Genomic DNA, 17,203 nt, shown 5'->3' with positions numbered 1-17,203 from the left:
GAATCCATGCGTTTTTGTAAGAAAAATATCCATATTTCAAACGTAATAAACACTTTTCTCTCACTTCTGTTATCTTCCATACGCGGAAAGCGTTCCGGCGGATGGTGTATGACATATGCGCAGCGCGCGCGCCTCTGAGATATGCTAGTCTCGCTAGTTTGTTTATAGGAGCAAAGGAAGCAAAGTTTCCTTACTTTAGCAAAGGAAAACCAGTCTCCTCTTGGCTTATATCGAAATCCTCCGACATTTTTCTTAGCAAATCTTCGGTTTGTACTTCTAATTTGTGACCAGCGTTTTGTTTTGTTGTCTCTCCGCATTCGTCACTAATCACGCAACGCCGACGTGCTACGTCATCCGCCCGGCACGGCTTCCACGTATTACAGTTGGCGGAAGTGATATAAAAGTGTTTATATCAAAAAGTGTTTGTTATTCTATCTGTTTTCTTTGTATTTATTATATTATTTTAAAAACCCTTGCTATGTGTACTGCGTTAAGCTAACTGAGACTTGTTATAGCACTTGTATATCATTGCTCTTTTGTTGATTTTGATTGCTTCCATTGTCCTCATTTGTAAGTCGCTTTGGATAAAAGTGTCTGCTAAATGACTAAATGTAACTCACACATAATCACTGAAGTTGGTCAGTTCCATATACTAGAAGAATAATGGTACATTTAATAAGACTGGAATATATAAATTTTCTATATAAAAATTAGATTTTGCACCGGTTACTGTTGTTAATAAAAATTAATTTTGTATGCATCTTAACTCAAACATAGTGCTTTACTGTCAAATCTGTATAAACAATAAACAAAAGAAAAATAAACAAGAAATGAACATGTAATATTATTAACAACTGCACTTATTAATGCAAAACAATTTAATAAGAGTGGAATATATAATTTTTCTATATAAAAATTAGATTTTGCACCGGTTACTGTTGTTAATAAAAATTAATTTTGTATGCATCTTAACTCAAACATAGTGCTTTACTGTCAAATCTGTATAAACAATAAACAAAAGAAAAATAAACAAGAAATGAACATGTAATATTATTAACAACTGCACTTATTAATGCAAAACAATAGTAATTTTATGATTAAATTATCTATATTTTAATACTCCCACGCGCCACCCCCAGCCCTACCAAATCTGCTCCTGGCACCACCATCTGTAGAACTTAGTGGCACTGGTGCCACTGCTCTCAAATGTTAGTCTGGAGCCCTGCCTAGGATGCTACGAGGGTGAGTAAAACACAAGCCAATTTTCATTTTTGGGTGAACTAACCCTTTAACCTTTTCACAGGCATTTTGTTTTCATAGTTAGACAGATATTGTGTTGTATAGAATTGTCTAGCAATATATCGATTATCGCAGAATCGCTGTATTGTGATATTATCGTTATCGTGAGCCATGTATCGTGATTCATATTGTATCGTGAGGTACCCTGCGATTCCCACCCCTAATTGTAACACCCCTGTTTTTGAGACTTATTCAGTCTCAGAAACAGGCGTGTTGCAATTATGCAGCCCACAGTTATTGGTTGATTCCTTTTTGCCCAAATATAAAAACGATTGGAATTGGTCCAGTTGACACTCAACTCAAGATTTAATTAATGTTAGTTGATGAAATGGACTCTCCACCTCTCTAAGTTAATTATATGATGTAACATGATGTGGTGTGGAAAGTGATGCATGTTTTGTGTACCTCTGAAAGTGTATACGAGGTAGCGTGACTGGCCTCTGTCACTATAAACTTCACTAGAGTTACAGAACTGCAGACTAATAATAGCACTGCAAGTATACTGACATGAAGCTGAATATGAGAACTCAGCAGCTCTGGGAGGACTTGCCATTAGCCATCTGTTAATCTGTAAAAAATCTGCTTCTACTCAAAGGGCTTCTGATGTTATGTTGTATAGGCGCAAGAAAAGTTTCATTAGCTGACAGTATGGATATCACTTCACGCTTTTATGGTTGACTTATCTATATTTTGTGCCCATACTTGTGCATTGACTGTCAGCAGTGGTTTCCTGTTTGAAGGATATTGGTATTGCATTGATAAAGTGATGAAGCTACTAACATAAAAACATCTGAAATCAGACCGCATCCATTTCTGACATTTCCATTTCTGTTTTGCTTGCTTTTTGCTGTTTCCTGTCCTCAAAAACTGCTTCCAGGAAGCCGTGGCAACTATAGCTTCTCTTACACAGTAATGCATGAGACGGTGAAACTATACGGTTCTTCAAAGTCCTCAATTTAGAGCTCACTCGAGACAAATCCAGACAGCGAATGATCGCAAAATGACTGTAATGATTCCCTGTCTCTTCAGTCCTTTGTGTTGTCTGATGAGTAATTGTGCCCAAATCTGATACACTCTCAGAGAGCCTCTTGCACACACTGGGAACTCAAATCATCAACCTGCATGGCATTGTTTGCTGATATCCAAACCTCATGGGAATTTTCTGTTTCTGTCTACAGCTTTCATACAGTCAGACAACATCCTGGAGGTACTACACTTTGGGGAAGGAGGCCTCTTGCAGGTATGTTTTTGTGACTCTGATGGCTGATAGCATGAAGCTTGCATTGCAGTGTCAAGGTCATAGGAAATTCCTCAAACACCATTTTTGGACGAGCTGTGACTACACTGAATACCACAAAGCTTGATGTTGTCAATAAATGATGGGAAAATTACGGTTGCCACTATTAGTGGATGATACTGGATTCCTTTATTTAAAAGGTAGTGAGACAATCCACAGAAAAGAGTTCAATTAAAAAAAGTAGTTAGTCACAGTGCTTTGCACAGCAGCAAAAATAGTAACACTGTCTGTCAGCTGAAGTGTTGTTGCAAACAGAGTTAATCAAATTTTCAAAGTTTTTAAATTTCATATTTTAATAGTATTATTAGTACATGCACTGCTACCGAAATTATAGTGTGTGTTGAGATGAAAAAAAAAAAGTAACATCTTTTTGCTTCGTCTGGTTACGTAAACATGCAAAGCAACTTGATTCAGTCTGATGATCAAACTGATGATCTTATGAGATCTTAAATGATCCTGTTAAATCTGTGTGAGCAGTTATTCATTTAGCATCTGGTTTAGCATTTAGCATCTGACTGAAAATTCAAAACGTACTGAACTTTTTTGTTTTGTCTCACTTTCTGTGTCTTATATCAGTATAATCAGTATAATTTTTTTTTTTAAAATAAACTAATTATTATAATAGTATAATTTTGTGTATAGGCAGGTATGTTGAGGGTGGAACTTTGTTCTTCCCTTTCTGCAAAAACCGAATTCTGTAGGAAACAATTATTTATTTACACATAAAACAATTATTTAAATTACCAATAAATTATTATACCCCAGTTGTCTATAATTTAGCTGTTACTCAAGGTTATTGAGAGATTTTGTAACGGCTTTAAAGGTTTTATCAATTTATATATTTGAATAAGTCTCTGTAAAGGCTTCTTTATCTTTTCTAGTACTGTATGTGTCATTCTTTGCAGTACTAGTCATGGTTTATTAAGCTTTAAAAAGGTGTGACAGCCTAAACGATGTTATCAAATGCATTTAATTGCCCAATAAACTATTCTCAAATAATAGAAAATATCTAAACTGTTTTTAAAGCATAGCTGTAATAGTCCCTTGAATGGGACTATGAACTCTATGATCTTAGTGGTTTTGTGTACATGCCAGTTTGGACTTTTGTGGAAATGTTGAGGTTTATAAATAAACTAGACTGTACTCCCCATCCGGCTGTTTCCATCTTATTTTAGCCTTACAGAAGTGAACCTCAGTGAGAACATCTCTTTTGAGAATCTAACACAAACTCAGTGTATTCAAACAGTAGCCCATAATATAGCAAGATCCTTGTCCAAAGGATAGACTTAAACAGTTTGATTAGATGTGTTTGACCTAAACCGTCTGTCATTATAACCTGCTCTTTCTGCTTTAGATGTCCTGCATGTTAGTACTACTAACTTTTAAAGGCTAATTTAATTTATTTTCTTCTTACAGACAGAGTCTGATATTGATCTTAGCTCATATCGTCAAAAAAGGTAAGGTTTAAACTTTCATACCCTCAGAGATTTTCTGCATGCATCGTTTTGTACGTGCTTGGCCAGAGTCAGCATGTGGTTTATATTAGATTGTCCAAGAAACATTTGTTCAGTACTTAACGAGACATGTGAACTAAATATTCCCTGTAAACTATGAGACGTTCCTGTACTCAAGGAACAACAAATGAGCAAAAATACAAGCGTCACAAGTTGTCATTTCGCATTTCAAATGATTTAATCACATTCAGATACTCTTGGCAGTCATTGGCATTCACTAAATTGTCGCAAAGTGGAGCGAGGAGAATGAATGAATCAATGGATGAATGCATGAGCAGTGTGTCTTTGCTGTGGCATTTTAAGTACTTCAGCAGTGATTTTACTCTTTGGATCAGAGGTAAATTAGGTAATTATCTTCCATCCTAATAAACACTGCTCATAGCGAGTTTATGAAGTTGCACAACACTGTCTTTTAAGTTTGTAAGCAGAGGAACTGGTATGAAAGAGCAATGAGTCAGAAACGGAAAAGTTATTATTCTCTTAAAAGACCAGAGGAATTTTGTGCACATTTCTTTTTATAAGTTATTTCAGACTTGTTTTGAACTAATTCCAGTAGATAAACGTTTTGTGTACTAGGTGGCCTATTCATTTGCTCAACCAATCAAAGCTTTCCAGCTTGAGGGATTGGCCAGCCTACTTATCTGTATGCTAGCGGTGGCTGGATTTAATTGGCCGATTGTCTGCATTGACTCGTCATCTCAGCTGCAGGAGGACACACCCTTAGTCAACACAATCAGCATGTTGCATACAGTTTAGCGTGCATGCCCAAGTGTAGCGCAAGTGAGAAAATGAGGAAGCAAGCAAACGCTGTTTAGTGTATTTTTATTACAAAAATGTATAGCTTTGTGATCTAGTGCTAATAGACTTTGGGTGTTTCCTCTTTTTCTGATGGATAGACAGATTTTCTATTGAACTTTGTGTCTACTGATAATGGTGTTTTTATTGCAACTCTTTTTAAAGTTTTTTTAAAGCACGCCACCACACACATATATTGCAGTTGGGAAGTGGTTGACACTGTTTTAGCTGTGTTAGGGACTTTGTTGTAGCTTTTTTTTTCCTGTGGTTTGTGCCACCAGACCAGTTAGCCTAGTTAATGCCTTGACACGTTTGTATATTTGATCACAAGGCATTAACTATATCAGATCACACCCCACTAAAACATTGCATGTTTTATGACTTCTTAAAATGGCAAATTAATCTGCTGGTAGTGTGGTTAATAGGGTTGTGACAGTGAGGAAATTTTCCCACCGGTTAATCGACGTCTGACAACACCGGTAATACCGGTATTACCGTGGGGGCGGGGCGTTCCCTCTTTTCCTCCGCTTTTAAATAGCTTGTAAAAGCGGCGTGCGCATTTTACTTTCACTTTGAAATAGCGGCAATTCGGCGTAAAGCCATTGTAAAAACTTCCAAAATCAGATAAACGGCAAAAGTCAACAGGCTTTTCAAAATCTAAAATACGGCCAAACAGGCGCTTTTGCATTTCATTTGGAAACTAAATCATCCGCGATCGTCTTGTCTGTCTCCACTCTTCTTGTCAGTCAGCTTGACTCACTCTCCTCACTGGAGAAATGAAATCTGATCTGTGATGCAACTGTCGTTCGGCACGCTGCATTGAGCAGCCGCGTTCAGTTTTTAATTGTAGTGTCTGTTCTTTTACTGAACTAAATGATTTTTATTACTATAAAAAATCAAAACGACGGTGGGGGTCGGTGCCGCGGTGGGCAAGTGACGCAACCGGTATCACCGTCAACACCGTCTATCGCGGCAAGCCTAGTGGTTAACTCACCCTTTAGCTCTTTTTTTTAGTTCATTTTGGCTAAACTGTGTAGCCAGAGGTCATGCTGACACTGTTTGAGTCAGACTTTAAAATCATCCACATTAGTTCCTAACAGTGTTTGTGTTATCCTTAAGCTGCAGTAGAGAAATTCACAAGATACAGGCTTTATTTCTCTCGAACACATTGCTGTGCAACTTGACGTGCCACTTTCTGTTGTTAATCCACAAATATGCAGCGAATCTTGCTCCTGTGAGACAATGTCTTTAGTCAAGTGGCATGACTAAGTTCTTAGCAATGCATATAAATTAGGTTTTGATATATTTACGGTAGGAAATTTACAAAATATATTTATGGAACATAATCTTTACTTAATATCCTAATGATTTTTGGCATAAAAGAAAAATCAATAATTTTGACCCATACAATGTATTTTTGGTTATTGCTACAAATATACCCCAGCGACTTAAGACTGGTTTTGTGGTCCAGGGTCCCAATTTGTCTCTCACTCTCAGGGTTTGAGAGCCGTTATGAGTTTATTTTAGTGGTTTAACATAAGCCTTGCCTCGTGCAGATGTTTGGGTCCTTGTATATGAGTCAAACTGTTTTAGAATGTTACCCCTCTATGAAAAACATTAGTTATACCGCCAGTGGAGAGAGTGTGATGAATGGTTCTATTGTAGAGTTGCACTCAGATCAAAGTGTTGAGTCTGTTGTCTGTCTAGACTCTAGACATAAAAAAAATAATGGTAATATAGTAACCGTAATTTGTTATAATATTGTTGTATGTTAAATTGTACTATCCATTAATCCATTATCCATTTAATTATCCATTATTTTTTAAATATTGTTTCAATCAATAATTAAATAATAAGTGGTAATATTCATCATCAAATCAGTAAAAAAAAAGATATAATACGCACATTAAAAACAACCTGGGGCCCTATAAAATCCGTTTTTTTTTTCTTTTTTTTTTTTCTAAATTCTGTTTTCATTTTTCTGGATTTAATTAAATTGTATTAATCAAAAAGCATGTCTAATTAATTGAAATCATGAAACTTACATTATTAAAGAGCATTTTATTAAAAGTTTTTATTCTTTACCAAATTCTGTTTTCCATGAATTTCCTTGATTTCATTTTAATGGTTTCATTAAATATTAATAATTAAAAACATCTCTAATAAATTGACTTTATAAAAAAAAAAAGTATTATTATTATTTAGAATATAATATATATGTGTTGTGTATTTACAATTTTCTGCTAAATAAATTATGGTAAATAATTTTTTCTGGTAAATATTCCTTTAAAAACAATGTTTAATAATAATTTTATCATTAGTAGTGGTATTCTAGTACTATTATTGCATTATTATTGCCTAATATTTCTATCATGATTTCTTCAAGTTAAACCAAACTTTTAATTTGACGAGTTGCTGCAGAACTTTAAGTTTCTGTTTGTATGTGATATGATTTTGATGTATCCATCCAAAATTTGGCAAATTGTGAAATTATTTTATATGTTATAATGTTGTTATACACAATTTATTTTTTTATGACTGGATTCCGCAATTCCGTCCGCATGTTCCACATCACGGAAATCATAGGACCCTAAACACCTAATTTTTGATTCAATCAAACCAAACAAGACAGGTGTGAATACACCCTAAATCACTTCAGCCTCCCTGTGTCCCTTTTTCTATGATCTTTGAAATGTCAAAATCAACAACAATTCATGCTTAAGCTATTTTTGAAGTGAGTTTGCAACTGCATGCTAAAAAACATTTCCTAGAACACCAATTTATGCCTGTTATCAGTTCAAAACAATGACAATGCCTTAGGCCACATTAGTTGGTTACACCCTAAAATCACTGATATCTGACCTGAGGGACCATATCATTTATCACAGGTTCATTTCATTATTTAGTCTGCCAACTGCAAAATCTTGCCAATATACGAGGAGGGTAGCATTAAATGAAATATGGTACAATGGGGAGGGGGAGTGGTATTATAGACTTCCAACTCTCAGAAAATGTATGTGTGAATGTGGTTTGGTGTTTGATCCAACTCTTTGAGTCAAAGGCTTGCCCAGTGGAAGCATGTTTCACCTGAACTTTTAATGTTTGGTGTAAACCTGATGCTTCCATGCCAGACAAAGCCTATTTGTTACTGTGTATGTGTAAGTGTGGGTGTATCTTTCTTTTTGCCTGAAGAAAAATAGAGAGGCATCATTTGATCCTCGACAGGCCATGTCATGGTGTGTTTTTAAGTGAAGAGAAAAAAAGCACATTGGCTTCCAAGAAATAGTGTCTCTCACTGTCTCCCCCTCATTTACAGTGTATCGTCTTTCTCTTGCAGTGCATCCTCTCAGCGGGGGAACAGCAGACCCATACGCTTTGAGCCTCCAATGCTGGACTTTCATGAACAGTAAGTCAACTCTCACCGGGTAGGTTTGGCATTTAAAGCAGTGATGGCTCTGTCCTACAGTATCACATGAAATTAAAACATCTAAAACACATTTTTCCCCCCTAATTATTACGTAATTTTTCTAATTATTATGTATATAAACTGTGATTTGGAAATTAAAAAGACTAGTCACAACACTTATAGCATACAATTGTAAATAAAAAATAATATAATACAATACAGTGTTATAATATAGTATATAATATAATATAATATACTATTTAGTCTGCAGTTTTCCGGCTTAGGATCACTTTTCGAGTTTCAACTGAATAAAGAAAAAATATATTTTAGTAAGTTCCTCAATAGCTTGGTATTGGAGCTATTTATAATGCTGTACACTGATTAAAATATTTCCATAAGATGACCTATTCTAAGAAATGCTGGATGGCTTTCTACAGAAGTTTTAAAATATTTTTTGTGCACTTGAATGTAGTGTTATTGCATTGTTATTTTATGTAGTCTCGTATGTACTTCAGTATGTGTCATTTAAAGAAGCTGAGTGCCAACACCCATCCCTGCCTCGTTAGATGCATTAGTGTTATTAGCTCACTCCCTGTGCAGCCAGCAGGTCAGGTGATCTCAACAGCTTTTGACTCAATAAGCATTGCTTTCACAAGTGATCATTCCTATAAATCCTTTAAATGTGTTGTCCGGAAGAGAATTAGCTTTTTTACACTAGGGTTCACTTGGGAATTTCTAATGGGTTTGTATAATAGCGGTGTTCGATTTATTATAAGTAAAATGAAGTCTGTGGTTTATATTACTTGAAGAAACTTTACTGTTTTGGTCTAAAATATAAATGAAGAAAGGCACCCATAAACAAGGGTGAACACACTGTGAAATGTTTGTTTCAAAGTTTTGAAGAAGTTATTCTTGAGAGCTTTGTTTTCCTTTCTATGTGCCCTACATAGTTGTCATGTATGCATTTTGGAATGCACTGTCAGTGTGTGGAGTTGTAAAACAAGCTTTCTATATTGCCCTCACAAATATGGGCGTATGAGATTTTCTGCCGGTGTTCTACCAGCTAACTCTTATTTCACTCCTTTTTAACTTCCTATGGAGTCTTTGCACAGCCTTGATCAGGCCAATCTCTCTCTCTTACTAGCAGCAAGCAGTAGAACCTCAGATAAATGAGCTCATTCATATCTTGTACTTTAATGGCATACTGATAGCATGTTCAGTAAACAGTTTATCTGACTGTTTAACATAAGTCTTTTCTTTCTTTTTTTTTGATTGAGAGAGAATTAGGTTAACAAATTTAGATTTTGTTTTTTAGTACTTATTATACTTGTATGTACTTTCTTATTTATACTTGCATATAGAGTGATAAATGGGAATGAGCCACCTCAGATGCTGAATAGATTTAGTTATCTTTAGTTAACCTGATTCTGTTTCAATTTAACATATACAGACAATTTCAAGGGTAAAGCTTTGTTTGACTCCAAAAGCTTGATGTCACATATCATTCGGTCCTTTTCCTGGATGCTAAATATTCTTTTGTCTCTGTCCATAGGCCAGTTGGAATGCCAAAAATGGAAAAAGTTTACTTACACAATCCAAGTTCAGAAGAAATCAGTTTAATATCAATATCAGCAACAACATCACATTTTCATGCATCCTTTTTTCAGAATAGGGTAAGTGTGTGTGTGTGTGTGTTTTTTTTTTTAAATAATTGACTTGTTTATTACATATATTACCATTTGTAAGTTTGTAGTCAGGAAGATTACATTTATATTACATTAAATTGTTCAAAATGACAGCACATTGATACAGTGGAAAAACTATTTCAAATGAATTATGTTTCTTTTGAACTGGCTATTGAACAAATCTGGAAAAAGTATAACAGTTTCCAAAAACATTAAGCAGCACAACTGTATTCCACATTTATAATAAGAAATATTTTTAGCATGAAATTGGCATATTAGAATGATTTATGAAGCATCATAAGACACTGAATACTGGAGTAATGGCTACTGCATATTTTTTCAGCATTAATTTCATATTTCACAATATTACTATTTTTACAGTGTTTTTGATCAAATAAATGCAGCCCTGGTGAGCGTAAGAGAATTTTATAAACATAAAAAAAAAATCCTGACCCCAAACTTTTGAATGGTAGTTTATTTATCACAGAAAGACTCAACTTTTGATCTACGAAGTACTGAGACAGTTGTGACTTCCTGTTCAAACCTAGCACAAAAGAACAAAATAAATGTTCTTTTAGCTTGTGTGCCAGCTGCTGGATGTGTGTGGTAAAACCTCATCTTCTTGTTTGGCATGGGAGACGACATAAATAAATGCCAGAGCTCACACCAAAGCTCATCTGATGAAGACCTCAGTGAAGGCACCTCCTTGCTTTGTATATTTTTGATGTGTGGAGGGAGTCACTGACCATCACCCTTACACACATTCATGTCAGTAAAACAGCAGGACGTTGGCCTCACTGAAACTTCTAATTAAAGCTTTTAGTGTGTGTGTGTGCTCGCACTCTAGGCGGTTATAAGTTAAACACATCCCACCTGTTCCTGACACCTGCATAAATCAGCTCCTCTCTGCCCTGGCTAATAGCTTGTGGCTAACCAGACTTGACATCAGCCATCGTAAACTCTGTGTACTCTTGGGTACCCAAGGTTACAACCCGTTTTAACATCCATTTTGGATGATACATTTGAAATGGGATGATGCTAAAAACAAGTGTAAACTGGGTCCAAAACATTTTCAGCAGCATCCAATTCAGCCACATTCAGAGGTGGTTTAAAAACGCATTTGCAGCAAGCTAAAAACATGATGTTTATGTTTAGATTCATATAATATAAACAAAAATAATGTGCCTATTTTTATTTTAAATTATTTAAATTATTTGTTTTAAATAATTGCTTATAGATTTTTATTTATTTACAAATTTTGTATTACAAATTTTTATATTATATTTACATTATTGTTTATGCACTTGTAACAGACTGACAAAGTGAGTGATGTATGTAATATTGCATAAATGTAACATATTCCATTTATTTACAGATAATTCCACCTGGAGGCAACACCTCATTTGATGTGGTGTTTCTAGCTCGAGTAGTAGGGAATGTAGAAAATACCTTATTTATTAACACATCGCATCATGGAGTGTTTACATACCAGGTACATTTCATGCACTTATAAATGTTGTTCTGTGTGTGGTGTACAACTATTAATGCAATGATGCTAAAAGGCTTTTGAACACTTTGTAGGTCTTTGGTGTGGGTATCCCCAATCCCTACAGACTCAGGCCCTTTGTTGGGGCCAGAGTTCCAGTAAATAGCAGCTTCTCTCCACTCATAAGCATCTTCAACCCTCACAGTGAACCACTGCAGGTACGCAAAACTCCTCAGCTCAGAATAGTGCTCCTATTATATCATATTTTCTTTTACCAGTGGGCCATGTTGGCTGTGCAACTAAATTATAAACATGTCTGCATCATCTTCACATGTTTTTATGGTTTTAGGTTGTAGAAATGTACACCAGCGGAGGAGATCTACATTTAGAGCTGCCTACTGGACAGCAGGGTGGCACCAAAAAATTATGGGTTAGCATAACTTTATTCACACTTCAGTGTGGTTGTTATTGTAAATCACTGTTGTGGTAGAATTTATTATTCTCATATGCTACTTTTTTTTTGTGTTCCATAGGAGATCGCTCCATTCGAGACGAAGGGTGTGATGAGAGCCAGCTTCTCTTCTCGAGACGCTGACAACCACACAGCCTTCATCAGAATTAAAACAAACGCGTCCAATGAGGACGAGTTTATCATCCTCCCTGTAGAGGTTGAAGTCACCACAGGTCAGTTAAAATAACCTTTCTTGATAACATTTGATCAATATTCTTTAGCACTGACTCATGGTTTGTGCATTTTCCTAGCACCTGGTATATACTCCTCCATAGAGATGCTGGACTTTGGTACGCTTCGATCGCAAGGTGTGCTTTTCCCCCCACTTCATTTGATGGTAGTTTGGTAGAAACAACAGAATTGTATGCAGGATACTGATACTGTGAAAAAAAGTAACAAATCTCTATGTCCTTTCAACTTTACAGATCGACCAAAACAACTGAATTTGCATCTGTTAAATTCAGGAGCAAAAGATGTATCGATCATGGTAATTTGTGGCTTATTTACATGGCTTGTTTATACACTGTCGTTCAAAATTTTGGGGGTGGTAAGTGTTTTTATTTTTTATTAAATTTTTTTTATGTTTTTGAAATAACTCTCTTATGCTCACGGAGGCTGTGTTTAATAAAATTTGAAAAATACAGTATAAATAGTAATATTGTGAAATTATTTAATATTTCCCCAAAACATCTTACTAGTCCCAAACTTTTGAATGGTAGCAGGGCTCCAGAATGCTCCATTTTGCGACCATTTTTTCTGCCGGTGCGAGTAAATTTTGTGGGCGGTCGCACTGGCGCGACCATCGCGTTGTTCAACTCGCGTTGCCATTTCTGTTGCATTTGAGAAACATCAAATGGCAAACGAAAAAAAAAAGCTAAACAAAATCCAGCTACTCGTTTGAGCTGCGCAGCGCAACGCAAACAAACATGTCCGAGCTCAGAACAGCTTTACTCGGGAACCAAAGTTGATTTCGCAATACTGTTACAGCACAGCACTGCGAGATCCAGTGAGAAGCATTTGAATTCGCCACACAATGAATAAGGTTGCTGCGAGATAAGAAACATTCAAATTCTGCACAGAAATCTCTGTTATTAACAGATCAAACAGCGCTGACATAGAAAACCAGAAGTGGTAACTCTAATTGTAACCATGGTGTTGTGGCAGAAATAGTCGAATGTTATTGCATTATTCATTTCAGGGTTTGTACAGCCTTTTGAGAGAGAAATTCAAGCAATTTTTAAAGACTTACAAGCATTTCACACAACTGTTTCCAGCCCTTTAAAGCTCCTAAATGATCCAATTTGAATGTTATTTTCAATGGGATGACTAAAATATACTGTGGTGAACAAACACTTACGTAAAATTAAAAAATACTTCAAATCACCATTATAACTTGTAGATGGCAGCAGAGGAGCACTTATTGGCTTAGTCATTAATTTATACTTTTTCCTTTATATTTTGAAATGATAAAATAATTATAAAATCACTATTATAAAATATCAAATCATCAAGAAATCCCATTTTGTCAGAGTTTTGCTCTTTTTTTTTTTTTGTGTATGAAGTAAAAAACGTCACAAAGTGCTTTGAAAAACAAACTTTTCTTCAATTTGCGACTAAATCACACAATCACTTGTCGGTCAAGTTGATAGTCAGTTTCATATAAGACTATAGAAGAATAATGGTACATCTAATAAGAGTACAATATATATCTTTTCAACATAAAAATTAGATTAGTTGTTAATAAAATACATTTTGTAAGCTTCCCAACTCAAGCTTAGTGCTTTACTATCAAATGTGTATAAACATGAAATAAACCAGAAATGAACATGTAATATTATTAGTAACTGCACTTATTAATGCAAAACAATAGTAATTTTATCATATAATATATTTGTCATATCTCTCTGAAATTAAAAGAATACTGCACATTGAAATCTATATGAGTTAAATCTATTTATTATCAAAGCATTTGTCAGTAATACAGTTAAAATGGGGAAAATATGTGAATGATTGCATTGCAGGCTGATGATTTAAGATGTGCCCCTAAATTTTCTGCTTGTGCTCCTAAAAATGTTCAGTCTGGGGCTACAGTGCTCCTAGTAAAAACAGTTAGTCTGGAGCCCTGGGTAGTGTAAGTCTGGCAAGGTTTTTGATTTAACCAGTGAATAAAATATCACTTGTAATGCTTTTTATGTGTTTTGTTTTGTATAGAGTGTTAGGCCAACTCCGTCGAACGAAGCGGTCACAGTTGAGTTCAAACAAATTACACTAAAAGCTGGAGAGAGCCGATATACCAAAGTTGCAAGTATTAGTTTTGATGGTAAGTACTGTTCTTTTTGCGTCACCTTTGACCTCTTATATAGATTATCCCATCATACACCTCTCTGTAGTGATTTGATAGTTAGTAAATCAGGTTTTTATCAATAAGTCAAAAGTTCATAAAGTTTCTGTAATAATCATGTGCATGTTGATTAGTGCAAAAAAGTCCATACTCTACACTACAGTATGTAGACCTAGTAATAACTTGGTCTGGTGACATCAAAGCAATTGAAGTCTGTTTACAATGTTACCAAAGCTCTTTCATTCTTGATTTATTTTAAGACATCAGTAGTTATTGTTTTACATGGAACAAAATGTTTGTTTACAGATATAACTACAGAAATGTTCATGGTGTTTTTTTTTTTTTTTTTACACCAGCTTCAAAAGCAAGAAGATCAGACCAGTTTTCTGGAAAAATAACAGTGAAGGCAAAAGAGAAAAGCTACTCAAAACTTGAAATCCCTTACCAAGCTGAGGTTTTAGAAGGGTAAGATTTCTTCACCAGTTCACCAGCATATGTATACAGTTTTGTAACTAGTTCACAATGTTTTTATGCTCACCGTTTCCAGGTACCTGGGCTTCGACCACACAGCCACCCTGTTCCACATCAGAGACAGTCCTGTAGATCCAGTGGACAGGCCCATCTACCTCACCAATACTTTCAACTTTGCCATACGCATCCACAACGTGTCACTTCCAGAAGAAGCCAAGACTATGTTCAATGTAAGCTATTTTTTCTAGCCTCTGGATGCGGGTGATCACATTTTTGTCAGCAGAAAACCTCTTTATAGTGTTGAATTAAAATATTTGTTTGTTTTTTAACAGGTGCGTAATTTCAGCACACCAGTTCTTATCCCTCCCCATGAGTCCCGCTATATTTTCTCCCTTCTGTTTCGACCAGTGCGACCCTCCATCCACATTGACAGCAACATTCTCCTCATCACTAATGCTTCTAAATTCCACCTGCCAGTCAGGGCCTACACAGGCTTCTTGGAGGTATGTTAGAAACAGCCTACATGTGACAAAATGTCACTAATGTAACCTAATTATGAATTTTAGATATTGTGAAATTTATTTGTATAATTTTAGAGATTGCTTGGCCATGATTTGTCTTTTCTTTCTTACTTAACAGCCCGTTGTTCTTCCTCCCTGTCTTCGAGAGCACATCCTGGACTTTGGTGTTCTTAGTGCTACAGACACCAGCAGTTTAGTGTTTGTGGTGGTCAACAGCAATCCAATTGAGGTACAAGGTCATCATGTTCAGTACAGTGTGACATTTTGTCATTTGGATAAAAAATAGCTGTTTTGTTTAAGTTTTTGAGACATTACTGGAGTGAGCAATGATGTAGATGTGGCTTTTTCTCTATAAATAAATTATAGAGAATCATATAGATTATATACATTGTAGAGATTTCTCTGTCCTTACAGTTGGAGATAAAGTCATGGTTGGTGACAGGAGACAGTCTGTCAATGGAGTTGCTTAACACAGAAAGAGGGAACAGAAGTATAGCACTGAGCAGAAAACAAGAGCTCCAGAACACATCAGCCGCCCAATACAAAACCGTAAGAGCATCTTTAACCCTCCTTTACTGTCTGTTACCAAAACTTATACATAGCACATCAGAGACATTTGGACAGCATTACACAGGGCACAGCTTGTCTTTATGCTGGAATATTCATTAACTAAGAATAATAACTCTGTATCTCATAACAAATATGATAAGGATTTATAATCCACATATAAAATAGGGGACGCTGAGTAATGTTGATATTTCAATGCAAAATAATGTATGTAAAAAAGAACTGAAATGACATACTCTCCTACAATAAACATTGATAACATTTTATTTTATGAAACTGTTATGTATTGTAAACTTTTTATGATCTTTATTTATGTCAGTGAAAATGTTGCAGATTTAAAAAATTTGAAACATAACTCCATACATGGCTATCTCAGATTGTACAGATTGTATTATATCTGCAGGCAGTCATAGGACTTCCGGTGGAATCTTTGCATGTCCGTAATTGTGGTAAAATTGCAGAAGTGTTGCAAAATTTGTGGTTTTGGGTTACTGCAAGCAAACACATTATTTTAGACATTTTTCATTTTTCAAAGACCCAAAGTAAGGTAATGTAAACCGAGTGGGCCAGTTTGCATAGAAATGTTTCAGTTAGACCACTGTCTTTTGTATACTTCAAAATAAACTTACATTGGAATATGTATGTGCATTTGTTTAGGAAAAGCAGGATTGCTACAGAACATGTAGAATAACTCCGTATTGCATGTCTGTTTCCTCACAGGTCATTTTAGCCTCAGGCTACTATGCAGCGTTTAAAGTCACTTTGGTGGCAAAAGCTCTAGAGGGAATATATGATGGAGCCATACATATTACAACAGACTATGAGGTATGTGTTTCATCCAGAAAACACTGTTACCTCTGTTCTTCTTTTCCACAAAAATGGTGCTGGTTGTTGTGCCAAAGCTGGTGCTCGAGAAGGGGGATCTGTGAACTTTAAAATAAGTAATACCATTAATAAATGTTAGGGGTGGGAGAAAAAATCGATTCACCTAACTTTCACGATTTTTTTTTAACGATTTAAAAATTGATTGGTTTATCTCAGAATCGATTTCTATTTAATTATTTTACTTTTCCTAAGAGGTGGTCGGGAGAAGTTAGCGCTTTTATTCCAACAGAGGGCGTTAAATGTATAGGTGTGTTCGACTTGAAGCAGCAGCGCACAGACCAATCGAGAAGGGTATAACTGCAGCCTGGAGATCTCCAAATGGGGGCGGGAACTCCAAAACGGGGTGGGAGCTCCAAAATAGGGCGTGGCTTCCTCCCATTGACAATGACACGCATGCGCAATTTTTGCACTTCAGTGCAAACTCC

At 35.6% G+C, this 17,203-nt stretch overlaps 1 protein-coding gene across 2 annotated transcripts in view; it reads left to right on the top strand.

Annotated features, from left to right (window-relative positions):
• LOC107731838 (transmembrane protein 131) overlaps nucleotides 1-17,203 on the top strand; it is a 54,883-nt gene that overhangs the window by 19,953 nt on the left and 17,727 nt on the right. For both annotated transcript variants that reach the window (XM_016543030.1, XM_016543029.1), the window contains exons 2-18: nucleotides 2,478-2,539; nucleotides 4,013-4,053; nucleotides 8,243-8,311; nucleotides 9,864-9,984; nucleotides 11,372-11,488; nucleotides 11,578-11,700; nucleotides 11,832-11,912; nucleotides 12,016-12,166; nucleotides 12,245-12,301; nucleotides 12,419-12,480; nucleotides 14,205-14,313; nucleotides 14,691-14,799; nucleotides 14,882-15,035; nucleotides 15,138-15,308; nucleotides 15,445-15,555; nucleotides 15,741-15,875; nucleotides 16,614-16,718. In XM_016543030.1, coding sequence (XP_016398516.1) covers nucleotides 2,478-2,539; nucleotides 4,013-4,053; nucleotides 8,243-8,311; nucleotides 9,864-9,984; nucleotides 11,372-11,488; nucleotides 11,578-11,700; nucleotides 11,832-11,912; nucleotides 12,016-12,166; nucleotides 12,245-12,301; nucleotides 12,419-12,480; nucleotides 14,205-14,313; nucleotides 14,691-14,799; nucleotides 14,882-15,035; nucleotides 15,138-15,308; nucleotides 15,445-15,555; nucleotides 15,741-15,875; nucleotides 16,614-16,718 — 1,778 coding nt within the window. The remainder of the gene's footprint in view (nucleotides 1-2,477; nucleotides 2,540-4,012; nucleotides 4,054-8,242; nucleotides 8,312-9,863; nucleotides 9,985-11,371; nucleotides 11,489-11,577; nucleotides 11,701-11,831; nucleotides 11,913-12,015; nucleotides 12,167-12,244; nucleotides 12,302-12,418; nucleotides 12,481-14,204; nucleotides 14,314-14,690; nucleotides 14,800-14,881; nucleotides 15,036-15,137; nucleotides 15,309-15,444; nucleotides 15,556-15,740; nucleotides 15,876-16,613; nucleotides 16,719-17,203) is intronic.

Source organism: Sinocyclocheilus rhinocerous, unplaced genomic scaffold (genome assembly GCF_001515625.1).
Source record: "Sinocyclocheilus rhinocerous isolate Xijiao unplaced genomic scaffold, SAMN03320098_v1.1 scaffold98, whole genome shotgun sequence".
NCBI lineage: Eukaryota > Metazoa > Chordata > Actinopteri > Cypriniformes > Cyprinidae > Sinocyclocheilus > Sinocyclocheilus rhinocerous.
This window is presented reverse-complemented; position numbering and strand designations above follow the sequence as displayed.